Genomic DNA, 15361 nt, shown 5'->3' on the forward strand with positions numbered 1-15361 from the left:
AATACAAGATGGAGAGGGAATTACAGAAAATGGATCCCAAAAATGGATTCAGAGATATCAAATTAGGGGGGGAAGGCCCCCTTTTTATAGATACATGGAGTAAATCATGGCCATCGGATTAAAAACAGTTTGGACGCTCAGGATTACGCCACGTCATCAGTCAACAGTCCACGGTTTGACCACGCGGATGAACAGTAACACGGTTTGACTCGGATGAACAGTAACACGGTTTGACTCGGATGAACAGTAACGCGGTTTGACTCTGATGAACAGTAACGCGGTTTGGTTGAAAATAATCCTGTGTGATGCATGTACCGTACGCGAGATTTTTCATCCACTGATATGCTGCCACGTCACCATCAACAGTACATAAGAATTTTAGCCCAACAGGATCGTGACACCTCATCAGTCAATGCCACATCATCGGTCAATGCCACGTCATCAATCCGTCTATGTGAACAGTGTTGTGAACAGTAACGTAGTTAGTACCGTACACGTGAATAGTACCGTACATATGAATAGTGCCATTTTTCCTTTTATGCTCCTCCTAAGGTTTTCGACTGTCCTGAGTTCAAAAGTGATGTCCGTTTTGCCGTCTGATATCTCCTTTATTGTGAAATGACTATAATGCCCCTAAAATACATAAAATACTTAATTAAAATAAAACACATGTAATTAAATCACAAGAAGGTTAAATACATAAAAGTAAGGGTTGTTAGTAAGACTTGAAATGTAAAATGATGGTTTTCTCCTTTATAAATATGCATTTTCTAACACTCAACAGTATACTTTGTATCTTTTGTGTATATTGAACCCAAACCGAATTTTAACCCCGATAGGGTTGAAGCCATTTTTTTTTAGTTTCAGCTTTTAAAATTTTTAAAAAATATATATTAAACAAAAAAAAAAACTCTCACATACTTGTTTCGTGCTTTCTCACTTCTGACACACTCTTGGTCTCATTACCTTTTACCAGCGGCAATGATGACAGCCGCTCACTTCTCACTTCTCACAAAAATCCCTAAACTCTCGTCTCTCACTCTCGCTCGCCATAGCCCACTCGCCGTCATCCACCACGACTCGCTCGTAGCCACGCCGTGCGTTCACCTCGCATCCCACTTAGCCCAACACGGTCACGATTTGTTGACACTGTAGCTTCCCATCGATCAAGGTTTGTCGCTTACTCAAAACTGATTTTTGGATCTTGGAGTCGGTTTGTCACTTTGTTGCTGACTTGCTCGCAGCTGTTGGCAGCCCGAATTGAAATTTTTAACAGCCTGTTGCTATTAATTAAATTGGGTATTTTTAATTAATTGATTGGCAATTATTCAATTATTTGGAGTGAGTTTGTTGTTGTTGGCTGATAATTGAACAAACGGAGATTGTTATTAATTAAATTGGATTGGGTTTTTTTGTTGTTGACTGATAATTGAACAAACAAAGATTGTTATTAATTAAATTGGAGTGGGTTTACTGATAATTGAACAATTGGAGACTGTTATTAATTAAATTGGAGTGGGTTTACTGATAATTGAACAATTGGAGACTGTTATTAATTAAATTGGAGTGGGTTTGTTGATGTTATTATTAATTAAATTGGAGATTGTTAATTAATTAATTTGTGCTATTTTTTCAATTTAGAAAATGGCAATATGTTGAATTGTTGATTCCTAGTTATTATTAGTGTTATTATTATTGTTTGTTTAACTTAATTGTTGTTCAGCAAAGTTATATATATTCCCAAATGTTGTTGTTGTTATTGTTGTTATTATTAATTAAATTGTGATATTTGTTCAATTTAGGATATTATAAGTTATAACATTATGAAATTTTGAGTTTTTGTAATGAGAACCTATTTTTTGTTGCTAAATCATAAGTGGCTGTTGAAATATGATTCGTATCGGCTAGAGCGTCCAAATCCACAATAGAATCTTATGATTATATTTAATTGTGATGTTTGTTCTAGATTTTTTTTTGTTTTGTTATATTTATGCTATAGATTAACTTTGATCCTAATGCGATCATGCTATGGATTTATGATTCAGATGTTTGAGACAGATGGCTCAAGAGTTCATGAAAACATTCAATCCATTGAATTTAATGAATTTAGTGATATGTCACCAACGACTACTGAAGCCCAATCCAAATCAAAGAGGAAGAGGTCATCGAGGACATCATCAAAACCACCTCAGCCAAGAAAAGTGATGGCTCTGAGATCAAAGGTGTGGCATGATGTCACTAGATTGCCAAAAGATTATAATCGGTGTAAGTGCAACTACTGCGCCCAAGAATATTCATGGAAATCTGCTGATGGGACTAGTAGTTTGTCGAATCACTTGAAAAGGTGTTTTGAATATGAAAGTTATTTACAAAATCAAGCAACTTTAAGTCAAGAAACTACTGGTGCCGGTGATGAAGAGATTGGTCAGGTTGTGGTTAGGGGATTTAATTAGGAGGCTATTAGAAAAGCAACTGCTAAAATGATTATTCTTGATGAGTTGCCATTTTCCCATGTGGAGAATTCTGAATTCAGACATTTTTACAGTGTTGCATGTCCTAGGTTTGTGGTTCCATCTCGTAGAACCATTACCAATGATATCCTCGACATATTTCTAGCAGAAAAGGCTTCGTTGAAGAGTTTATTATGTGATAAGAAGCAAAAAATGTCTCCCACTACAGATATTTGGACTTCTATCACGACGGCTAGTTATATGGTAATAACATCACACTTTATTGACCAAGATTGGTAGTTACGCAGGAGGATCATCAGTTTTAACACAATTTCTTATCATAAGGGGGAGACGATTGGTAAGCAACTCGAGAAATGTTTGCTTGATTGGGGTATAGAGAAGGTGTTCACAGTCACCGTGGACAATACAAGTGCAAATAAAGTTGCCATCAGCTATTTGACGAATAAATTGAAGACTTGGAGAGATGGTGCATTGGTGTTGAATGGTGACTTTATCCATGTACATTATTGTGCACATATTATGAATCTTATTGTTAGTGAGGGCTTGAAAAAGCTTGACGACAGTATTATCAGTATCCGCAATACTGTGAAGTATGTGGATTATCTACTGCAAGATTGAAAGCATTTTAAATTTGTGTAGAGTAAGAAAAGATCTTGGGGAAGAATGGGCAACCTTATAGAGGAAGTGTGGTTTTAGATTGTCTAACTAGGTGGAATTCCACATGTACCATGTTAACGACGGCATTGAAGTTTAGATTGGTATTTGATCGGATGGAAAATGAGGGGAAACTTTATTATGCTTATTTTTGTGAAGAAGAGGGTGAGAAGAAAAAATTGGTTATGATTGAAATAATGCTCGTCGGATGGTCAGGTTTTTGAGGATTTTTTTATGATGCCACACTGTTATTTTCTTCTTCTTTGACAGTGACATCTAGTACGTGCTATAACGAGATTTGCAAAGTTGAAAAGGCTCTGAATACAATGGTGGACAGCCTTGACCCACACATTAGTATGATAGAAAGTAACATGAAGGAGAAATTTAAGGAGTATTGGGAGGGGCATTTGAAGATAAACAAGTTGTTGATCGTTGTTTCTGTATTAGATCCACGGGGGAAAATGAATTTTGCAACACTTTGCTTTGAGACTTTATATGGTAAAGATAGTACAAAATGTGATGAGATGAAAAACGTGGTGAAAGATGTGTTAAACAAGTTTTTTGAAGCATATAGTGCTCAACACTTAAAACCAAGTGCTAGTGCTAGTGCAAGTGCAAGTGCATTTCCAAGTACGAGTGCGAGTGTTAGTGCTAATAGTGGGCTGACTTTTATGGATGAAGACGATTAGGTATTTGAGGACCCTTTCTCTAAATACACCGAGATGGTTGCTGTCACTAAAGATCATGTAGAATTGTCAAATGAGCTAGATCTTTACTTGATGGAGTCGGTTGAATATCAAGCGCCTAATGCATTGGGTGCTCCATTTGATATTTTACTATGGTGGAAAGTTAATAGTTTGAAATACCTAATTTTGTCGCAAATAACTAGAGATGTGCTTGCCGTTCCGGTATCTACAGTTGCATCTGAGTCCGCCTTTAGCACAAGAAGTCGCATTTTAGATTAATATAGGAGTTCTATGACTCCTGATATGGTGGAGGCATTGATACTGACACAAAATTGGTTGCGAACTTCACTTTTTGTGGATTCAATGACATACCTTCAAGCATTGGTGGAGGAAAACGAGTTTATGGATGCTCTTACAGAAGGTATAAATATTAATTATTACTTATTTATTTTTAAGATTTGTTTACTTTAAGTTAAGAGTTATTTACTTCAAGTCTTTTTATTTTATGTAGAGCTTCATAAATCGACACAAGCGGACCATCCAAGTGTTCTAATATGAAGATTTTTTGTCTGCCTTTAGCACAAGAAGTCGCATTTTAGATTAATATAGGAGTTCTATGACTCCTGATATGGTGGAGGCATTGATACTGACACAAAATTGGTTGCGAACTTCACTTTTTGTGGATTCAACGACAAACCTTCAAGCATTGGTGGAGGAAAACGAGTTTATGGATGCTCTTACAGAAGGTATAAATATTAATTATTACTTATTTATTTTTAATATTTGTTTACTTTAAGTTAAGAGTTATTTACTTCAAGTCTTTTTATTTTATGTAGAGCTTCGTAAATCGACACAAGCGGACCATCCAAGTGTTCTAATATGAAGATTTTTTGTTGCAACAGTAAGTATGTAAACTATATATATCGATTTGGATCAAACTTAATAATAATTTACAATTAAGGCGTAGTCATAATACAAACAAGCTACTAGTAATATTGAGAATTGTTAAGGCATATTGAGTGATTCCGCTAAATTTTAATTAATTTTTTTGCAGCATGGACTAATTTGCTTCATTTTCTATCCATTGTTTCTCGATATTTTGCTATGGTGGTGGTTAATTGTTGCTAATTTGGAGATGTTGTGTTGTGTATTGATGGTGTTGGAGATGGATTATTAGCCTTGTTTTTCATGTGGAGATTTTTAATCATGGTTGCCATTTGCCATTTTAATTTTTAGATTTGTAATTTTTGTAGCTTTATTGTACTTGACTACTTGCTTTATGTTTTGTTAACTTTAAAAAGATTTGTTGAAATGTTATTGAGGATGATTTGTAGTTGATATTTGTTGTTAAGGATGTTTGGAATTGAGATTTTTGGATTTTAAGTGGTTGTTAGAATTTTTGGATTAAATTGTTCCAACTCGTTTTAACCTGAACTAACCTGAATTTTTAGATTGAATATTCTAACCCAAAGTAACCCGAACCAAAATTTTAACCCGAATTACCAACCCAATCCGATCCGAATTTCCAACCCAAACCGAATTAAATTCGGTTCGGGTTGGCGTTTTCAACCCGATTGGGTTTAATTCTCCAACCCGAACGGGTTGAAACCCAAACCGAAACCCGAACAACTCGAACCAAAACCCGATTTGCCCACCCCTAGCTACTGTTATCAAGAAATGTAAAAAAATATTTGGTGAACACTATTATATAAAGGTTAGTAGATAAGCTTTTGTTTTGAAATATAAATGAAATTAAAAATAATAAAATAAATGAAAATCAATTGTTACTGCCCTGCTACTAGCATTTACCAAACACTCCAACAACTAGATTGTGGTAGCTAAGCTGCTGGGCAACTTGTAGACAAGGAATATGATGTATGGCTACATTAAGCCATTCATGATGACCACTGCATATGAAATTGTGATCAGAGTTGATTATTATGAAAATGTGTAAGAGTTATCTTTATAATATATTTTTTTAAATTTTGTTTAGTGTGGTTGCTATATTGCTAAAATTGTTAATAAAAAATAAAGATTAACACTTAAGAGTCATTCTTAGGTATAAACATCCATAAGTTATAAAATGTTAATTTAAATGAGACAAAACTATTTAGGTAATAATAATTTAAAGTTAAATAGTATTATTTAGCCACATGATAGTATGCCCTTGAGCTTTTGATATTGTGGTATCAAGAGTCCTAGAAGTTCTAGAATATATCGGAAGTATCATATCGACGATACAATAAGCAAATGATGTTTGATACGTGTGCATTTATTTTCAAAAGAGACTATGCAAGTGATGATTATATTAAATTCAATTACACATATCATACAAGCATTAGGTAGTTGCATTACCTCTGATGTATTCTATAATTTCTCAGAGCAAAAGTTCGAGTCCTAGCCTCTATGTTGAGACTCAAATTTCCCCTCTCAGTTGCATGATTTAGAAAGTAAACATCTCTTTCACAAAAATATAGAGAAATGAATGTAAATATCAATAGATTTTCAACCATAATTAGACTAAACAATATCCATCCAAAATCTTTTAGACATGGACAAGAACATTTTTAAAAGTACATATCCAATTAGATATTGGATAGATATGGATCATGTTAAATGGAATTCCAATATCTAATTTCAAAAAATTAAATTAATGAAATTAAAAAATTAGCTTTTCAACAATATCCCTCGTAAAAAAATGTAAGTCCTAAAAGCACCTTGATAGCAATATTAATATACAAATAATATTTTATTTTATAATTGCAATCCAATCAGTAACAAGCAACTTCTAGTTTTGTCACTGACGACGGCTTTTGGCTCCAATTCCAGGGAGGTATCCGGCAACTTCACGAGACACCACTAATACTATTGGGCTTTGAATTTTTCAATCAAAGTGTTGTTATATTTTTATTGTTTCCCGATAAAACGCCAACGGAACATCCGCACGCGCCACTCAAATAGGACGGCTCATAAAGTACCATCGTTAAACGACCGCAAATCTAAATACACCGCCATCTTTTTCAGTATAGTCAGTTTTCTAGAAAACGCAAGATGGCAGCGGTGCACCTTATGCCCCTCCATGCTATGGTGATGCTTAGGGATGGCAATTTTTTCTATTAGGATGAGATCTTGTGGGATCTTATTTCATTTGGGGTAGAATTGAGACATATTTTTGTCTTAAAAAATTAAAAAAAACGAGAATGTAACTTTTTTTTATTCTACTTGCATAAACGAGACAGGATTGGGATTGACAAATTCTATCCCATCCCATTTCATTGCCAAACCCTATTGGTTTGGTTTATTATTATATTATTAAATTATTAGATATTTTAACATGGTTGAAGTTGGTTACTATCCAAATTTGTAGTTTTTAAAGTGTAAGTCTTAATATTAATGTATGTGCAATGGAAACAAATAGACAATTAAAAAATGTTAGTATAAAATTATATTTGAATATGCATGTAGTCAAAATAAAACTATAATTTAATTATTCTACTTTGTATTTATTGAAGAATTTTGCTATATTACATTATGATGATCCTTAAAAGAGAAAAAGTCAGAATTTTTTTATTTATATTTGAGACGTTTTTGGATAATAAGAAGAAACAAGATATTTAACGGAATGAGATTATAACATATTTTTATCCCAAAAAAATAAAAGGACGAGAATAAAACTTTTTTTTAATCCCATTTACATATACCGGGACAGGAGCGGGATTAGTAAATCTCGTTTCATCTTGTTCCATTGCCAACCTTACTGATGCTTGTTTGCTATCTTATGAAGGAAGCAGCGCGGACCGCCTTCACTCTTCCTTTGCCGTTGACCCCATCATCATGTTTGTTTGCCGTGGTATGAATTTGTAATTTGAGATTTGTTGTTGTTAATTTTTTATTATTTTTATTTTTTAATTAGAAATATAAATTAAATATCTACGAATATTTATATCTCATGGATAAAATTTATATATATAAAAATTTGGATATCATAGATAATTATAAAGAATTTATACATAGACGAGATATACAGATTAATTTAATGAATTTAATCACATAAAATAGATTATTAAAAGAAAGAATAGTCAATTTCTTTTGTCATTGTCACAACTAGCATATCAATCCTAAAATACACTGTCAATGTGGATTGTCCTCAACCTTTTACATCTTTACGTATATTACAAGAAGAACTTCATCATATTTTCCTGTGGCAAATCAATTTTTATTTACTAATTTATTTTAAATGAAGTTTACTTCTCAACCAATCCACCCGCTTCACCATCAAATTCATAAGCCCAACTGTCTCTCTCTCTGTACATATAGTTATTCTTCCATACAAGTACTTCCTTTTTCCTCGTATAAGTACACTTTTTAAGTATTCCATACATTACTAAACTGTGTGATTTAATAAAATTAAAATTCAATCAATTATAAAATTATATAATATAATAACATGCCAATATAAAAAAAGAAAATACCCACACCTGAAATATAAATAAGACAAAGAAGGCAAAACTGAAATCAATTTTTTAGTTCTTATCTTCATTACCATTCGAATTCGAGTTACCAGCCTAATATTACAACTCCTATTCTTGTGTTACGAAAAAGGATGCAAGTTCAAGGATTTTAATATCGATTTTGACCCATGTTTGCAGGTGAAAAGATAATAATTTCTAAATTATTTTCTAATCAAAATGAAGTGGTTGAGATTAGGAGTAAGGAGATTAAGCCACTAGTGCTAAAGTGATTTATCATTTTCTCGGCTGACGCTTTCATCAAATCAGTGACACTAGAATCATAAAATAACATACACAGAAAGAGAACAAACGGTCCATTCCAAAACTTCAATCAAAATAATTATCCATCTATCAAAGAAAATAGTGTTCGTCAGCAGGAAAATGCCACAACTAAAGGGTTGAGTTGGGGTTCCATACCCCGACGATATTAACGAAATAAATAAGATGCCAAATATTTTTTCTTTTTTTTGGAAAATCATATAAGATTCTTGCAACAGTGGAAATTATAATGCACCACCTCCAAAATACTGAGTGCTACATACATTTAGTTTCAATACTGTGATAAAGAACTTTTTCTACCCCCTTTTGCTACGTTATATAAATCTGTAGACGAAGGGATGTAGTAGCCACACACAGCTTGATTATATCAAATGAAAGAGCCATCTAAAACAAATTAAGCTCATCCAACATGCTAACACCTGATTACTGTTCTGACCAATTGCCTACTCTCAGAGAGAAATATCCTTTATCACAAATCCATAATGACTCTAATATCCATTTTTTAAAGGCAACATGTGGCCAGAAAAGAATGACAATTAGTAATTCTGAGCAATTGTCACATAAATGCCTTAGTGTAGATAACACTACATCAAGATGCGGACTATAGCGAGCCCAACGGCAGATATGGAAACGAGGGTACCTATGCAGTATTTGATTACATCATATTTGGCTGCCTCCATGTGAGCTCTTAGTGCATGAATTTCCTGTAGAAAATGTAAAATACCCAAGTTTAATGCCATAAAAAACACAACATGAAGCCCAAATAAAAAAAGGCAAACAAAACATCTCTCATGCAAAATGACAAAACTCACTCTGTCTAGTTTATTAGTGAGGTTGGTGGTTTCTGCATTCTGGTTTGCTAACTCATCACGTATACGCCTGCACGCAATTATGGGTCAAAACTAAAAAATGAAGCGGAAGAAAAGGAAGAATATCTTACTTATTTGAAAGATGACAAGTATCAGTATGGAGAAGAGAGAGCTAAATTTAACTGATTGCTTACCCTCTTTCAAGATTTAAGTCCAAACGCTGCCCTGCGGTGACCTTGTCAATCTCATACCTGTTTCAAAATAAATTAGTCGGGAACTGAAAACGCTATGAAAAAGTACATATGCAATTGTCAAAAGCCAGCTGTTTACAAGACGAACCTCAGTTCACTGCGCATTTTCTCTATGTCGCTTCGAAGCTTCTCAGTTTCACGTTGCAACATAGAAAAATGATGCTCCTGCAACCAAATTATACAAAGGCTTGATCACAAAGAATCAACAATGACCAGAGACGCTTGCAGTGCAATCAACTACTATCCTATCAGAGTATCATTCTCAAAAATCTAGAATCTTCTATCAAGAATTTTACACACTGGCCTGAGCTGCCTCCAAACAGAATATTTCAGTAGAGAATGACAGAAAATAAATTAAAGTTAATAATCTACCCCAGTAAAATTGGATACAGTCCAAAATGCATTTTGTATGTTCTTCATAATTTGTTATGAATATAACCAGACTATACAAGATAGACCAACATTCAAAAGCAATACGACAGTTAACATGTAAAACAAATACAACAGTCTTGATTGATTATGAACACAAGCACTGTACTTTGACATGGACATAGGATGTCAAATGCAACAATCCATAGAAATCTAGACGTGAGAATGCAGTTATACAAGTGTATGATAATATTATTTTAATCATATATACTGTATAGATTGTATGCTTTTTACTTGCAGAAGCACCAAGGAAAATAAAATAGATGTCAAGCTTGTGAGAATGCAGAAATATCATAAAGTAAATATATCACTCTCAAAATGGTGGACATAATTTAAAGCAGGGTGCATTTTCTATGAATGTTTCTATGAGTGCTAACCAAACACCATGTAGACATCTTGTCTCCTGAAACTCTCAACACCATCAAATTTCAGTAGGAGAAGAGTCCTGTGAGATTATAGGTGTTTGTGTATGTGTTGGATGGAATATTTGGTTCCAAACACACAACAAGAAAACATGAGCACCTATAGTAGTAATTATAACACATATCCACTATCCCTTCATTGCACCCTTTTAGTCTTCTCCATGAAATCTAGTTTCTTCCATCAATGCAGATTCTGAATGGAAATTCATGTGCAAAACTGGTCCACTCCCTTTCTCCCCCCTTCACTTCTTCGATGCATTGGTCTACTCAAACATTCAATTTAGTATACCATAATTAAACTGTTCCTGCAAAATTGTTTCTGTGCAGGTATCCTCACATAAAATTTGTTTACATCAACAATGAAACCTTTCGTCAACCATGGGGTAAACCCTCAAATCATATTATCTAAATATTGAAACAAACGGCAAAAGAAGATATTAAAATATAGCAAAGTGTAGCTAAAGGAAAGAGAAAGTTTCCATCTCCAACAAGGGAGCCCACCTCCCCAATTATTTGATTTTGACAAATGTTAAAACAAATAAGCAAAATGCATGTTCATGAGTAACATCATAATAAGATGTGCTAAAAAAGTGGAGTTGTGGAGATATCAAACTCATTTCCTCAAGCCATCTTGGAAACTAAATGATGGTGGATTTCCATAATTCACAATACTCTGCCTTAGACATTCCTTATCTACCACTTTAAGATGACTGTATTTGATCTTTGGTAAGGAGAAATCTAGTGGACAGAAACTCAAGGAAAAGAAATATCAATCAATAAATCATAAAATGGCATTAGACATGCTTGAGAACTGCCTCATTAAAAATCTTAGCCAATAAATCCATGTCGGGTATAACTTTCTCCAAGGAAAAAACAGTGTCATTCACATATGTCCAATTTAGTTGTAGAAATTCTTCTTCTTCAATGATTATATTCCCTGATGAAATTAGTCATGTATCTCCACCACTCCGCTCTTTTGGCCATAAGTCATTGTAACATTACTAATGGCCCTACATTTAGCTTAATCTGATCCTTGTAAGCATTCTGAATAGGTAAATATCTTAAAGACATAAAACATACCATACGAATGAATTCTGCCAGCCTTTTCACTTCGTCCAAAATTATTTTATGTTATTCAAAGTTTCATTTGACTTCTTGTTCTTCCCCACCACACCGCAACCCCCTGAAACCCCTCATTTCAGATTTTTAGAAGTCGTGATGGAATCAATTTAGCAGCTCTTCAAGAGTAGGGGGTGAAAAACTACATCAGATCCCAATGCTGCCTGAAAATAAGCCTCATCGAAATTTCTGTGGCCAGAACCACCCCAAGTCTCCATAGGTTATCAAGAGTCAATCAACAGACTCTGAAGCTTAGCTTCTAAGCAAAACACAACTTGAAGGAGAGAAGTACAGGTACTGCCAGTGCCACAATCTGTAAAATCAATTCTCGAATTCTACACTTTCCTAACAGCAAAACAGTTCTGAGAAAAGCTTAACCCACTGGACAGAATCAATTCATCAACAACAGCACTGAATGTGCAAACACAATATTCTCATTTCACATCAATTTCAAAGTTAACACTAAAATGATAAAAACTCATTGGACAACAGAAGTCTCATTAAGAGGAAAACTACTATCTCTCACCTCAAGGATTGTAAGCTGGAACCACTGAGAGGACATTACTTATTACAAAAACAAATACACCAAAAGTAGCTAACGTGCAACGCCTCCAAAACACCCTATTTCTCTTACCAACAAACTCCTAAGTAGTTCTCCAACAAGGATGTCATACAAAAGAGGGCAACACAACTCAGATTGACTAAAGACTATTCTAAGTGCTAGGTAGCCTTCTATATTAACATATGACCTTTAATAGGAGGGTGAACTTTAGTAAAAGAGCAAATCTTAACTATATGTACATTAGAAAATTTGATGGAAGATTGCTTCCAGACTTGTATGCCTTCACTATTTCACGATATTTGATGCAAGAGTGCTACCACTTCTTCACCTTCACTGTTTCACAATATGTAAAAATTTTAGGCTAGAATAACTGCTTCTTTGACAACATGCGCACTCATACATTCACCATGGCATGAAATGGCTTAATAGAAGCAGCATACGAAGATTTCAACAGGCAAAAATAATTCTTCTATAAGCTCAGCAATGTTTTTTCAAATTCAAGAAGTGATTAAACAATGAATACCTACTGAAATGACCAAAACAAAAGGCTTCTATGCTAATAGTTTTGAGATTGTTTCATCTATGTTTGATTAAAGTGACTATTACCACACATCCTCGTTCATTGAATCATTTCATTGTCAATGCAATTTGTGTAATTAAAAACAAAGACTGCTGAATGCCAACTAACAAACTGAACTTCAAATGCCATCATATAAACAAGAACTACCAGCTGCCCAACTTAAATTTAAAATAATATTAATGTTATATATAACCAAATATTACCTGAGAACTTTGCACTTCAGATTTAAACTTTGACAGATTTGCTTCTTGAATCATCTCAGTCTACATACCACAAAAAAAAAAAAAACCGTCACAGACAACACAAAACTTCACATATCTTCATAACAAACATAGGTTTTCACCAACTACAATTCATTGTAAAAAAAAAAAAACGGCTGGTGTGCAAAACAAACACACGCTTACTTTCTGCATTTCACCCTTAGAAACGAAGGTATGAGCTACATTTTCCAAACTGTCGTTTAGAACTTCAGTAATTGCAGCTGTTATTGCCTCCGCTTGTTTCGATGGCACGCCTTGCGCTTCTAAACCCCTCACCTTTATATATAAAAGTTAAACAAATGTCAAAATACTTCCTAATATTCTAACACAAGTCAAAATATGACCTAATCCTGTTTGGACGACGAGAAAATAAAGGAAAATGAAACAAAAAACCAAAATATCCGTCTCTTAAAAATTCAGCATTTTCATTTTTTCCACACATTAAAACTTAAAATTGCAAAAAAAATAACAATTAAAAATAAAAGTAAAAAATGGAAATGAGATTGAAGAAAGTAAAGTACCAGTTGCAATGTATCGACAAGAAAGGCGCGCTTTCCATTAGATTTAACAAGCTGCGAAATCTGGCGATAACCGATAGTATTCGAGTAATTCAAATTAAAACCTTGAAATTTATTAACGCGAACACCTGAATCCGCCACCAATTTAACCACGCGCTTGCAAAGAGCCATCAATCAATCAATCAATCAATCAACCTACTTATGTCTCCTAACGCAAAAGTCGAAGAAATCAACCAACGAAATGTATTACTACAAAGAAAACGACGTCGAATTTGAACTTTTCTTCGTTTGCAAAAACAAGAAACCTAGAAAATGAAAAATCTGGTGGGCAGAGGAGGAGCAAGTGAAAGAGAGATTATTATTTTAATTATTTTAAATTTTTTAAAATGTTGTCCGTCAGAAGGAAAAAAAATTAATAAAGAAAGACAAAGGAAATGAAGGAAGGCGGCGGCGAGAAAGGCAGATGAAGGGAAGTTAGTTTGGATGGAAGGATGAAATTTCGTTACTTGCCCGGAAAGCTCTCTCGCTTCTTTCTTGCAACTTGGTAATGTTTCTTGCATTCTTCTTCGGGGCTTAGCAGTTATCACCTCGTTGTACGATTTTTTTTCTTTTTCATTTTTCATTTTTATTTAAAAATTATTTAATTAAAAATTATATTATATTATATTATATTATATTATATTATATTATATTATATTATATTATATTATATTATATATGGGAGAAGTTGCCACATACAGTTGGGTTTAGGGTCCTTGGTTGGGATATTCAACTTAATTACTTGTTTCCTTTGATACATAGGTACCAAGTACCAACCTTCCACTACTAGTAATTTATTTATTTATTTATTTTTTTAACATACGCACGTTGATAAAACATCAATTAAGACCTGTGTTATGAGGAGGTAGTTCTTCTAATTAAATTACATGAAAATTTTATTTAAAATTGAGGTGTGGTAATTTTTAAGTATAAAATACATTAAAATCCAGATATCACCATAAATTCGGATGAGTCATTTCACTAATTATAAAATTAAAGTTAATTTTGATTTTGGTTTAAGTCAAATGTGACAATGCTATTGTCCAAATTCTAATTTGAGTTATATTAGGTCAAAGGTCATTGACAAGTACAGGTGTTCGTACCCAACCCATAAACCCAATAATAGTTAGTAGGGTTGTGGTTTGAGAGTTCAGAATTTATTTATCTAAAAAAATAAATGTATTAACTAATTAATAGTTGCACAATTATAAAAAGGAGTCAAATCATACATAATTATGTGTAAAATAATTGGAGCTGCAAGAGCACAATGCATCACGACATATAAAATAAGTATTGTATTTTAAATACAGTAATTTAAATAATATGTAAAGTACCTTCTTTTAGAATATATCTTTGTATAATTAAGGTTTGAGTTGGGATTCTTGGACCCGACCCGACCCGACCCAACCCAAACTTATTGTAAACCCTAATCCTTTATTTTATTCGGACATGTATTTAAAATAATTTCCTTAACAAATATTTTGTTGTTAAGTGGGATTATTGTTACCCCTCTAAATATTTTTTAACACTCTTTTTTTAATTAACTCCATTAAAATATTTTAAAAAATTATTAAATTCTTTTAATACTTCCATCAATGACAAAAATACCCTTAAAAAAATTATTTGTAAACTCTATTCTCTAATTTTTATTATTAAACCCCATTTCAATAATTGAGTCTCTTCAATTTAAAAGAAAAAATAATGAGTCTTCATTTTCTCTATTATAGCCATCGGTGGTAAATTTCTCAGCCACAAATTAGAGAAAAACAAC

General features: G+C 33.3%; 1 protein-coding gene across 1 annotated transcript; it reads right to left on the reverse strand.

Moving 5' to 3' along the window:
- Positions 1–8807: 8807 nt before the first annotated feature.
- LOC18033653 (protein FMP32, mitochondrial) lies at positions 8808–14122 on the reverse strand. The gene is made up of 7 exons (XM_006423402.2): positions 13555–14122; positions 13178–13309; positions 12977–13036; positions 9750–9826; positions 9605–9661; positions 9414–9480; positions 8808–9305 (listed from the first exon to the last, which is right to left on the reverse strand). The coding sequence occupies exons 1-7, from the start codon at positions 13720–13722 to the stop codon at positions 9186–9188; spliced, it is 681 nt and encodes a 226-aa protein (XP_006423465.1). The 5' UTR covers positions 13723–14122; the 3' UTR covers positions 8808–9185.
- Between the last annotated feature and the right edge of the window lie 1239 nt (positions 14123–15361).

The sequence above is a fragment of the Citrus clementina genome, unplaced genomic scaffold (genome assembly GCF_000493195.1).
Source record: "Citrus clementina cultivar Clemenules unplaced genomic scaffold, Citrus_clementina_v1.0 scaffold_8, whole genome shotgun sequence".
Classification (NCBI taxonomy): domain Eukaryota; kingdom Viridiplantae; phylum Streptophyta; class Magnoliopsida; order Sapindales; family Rutaceae; genus Citrus; species Citrus x clementina.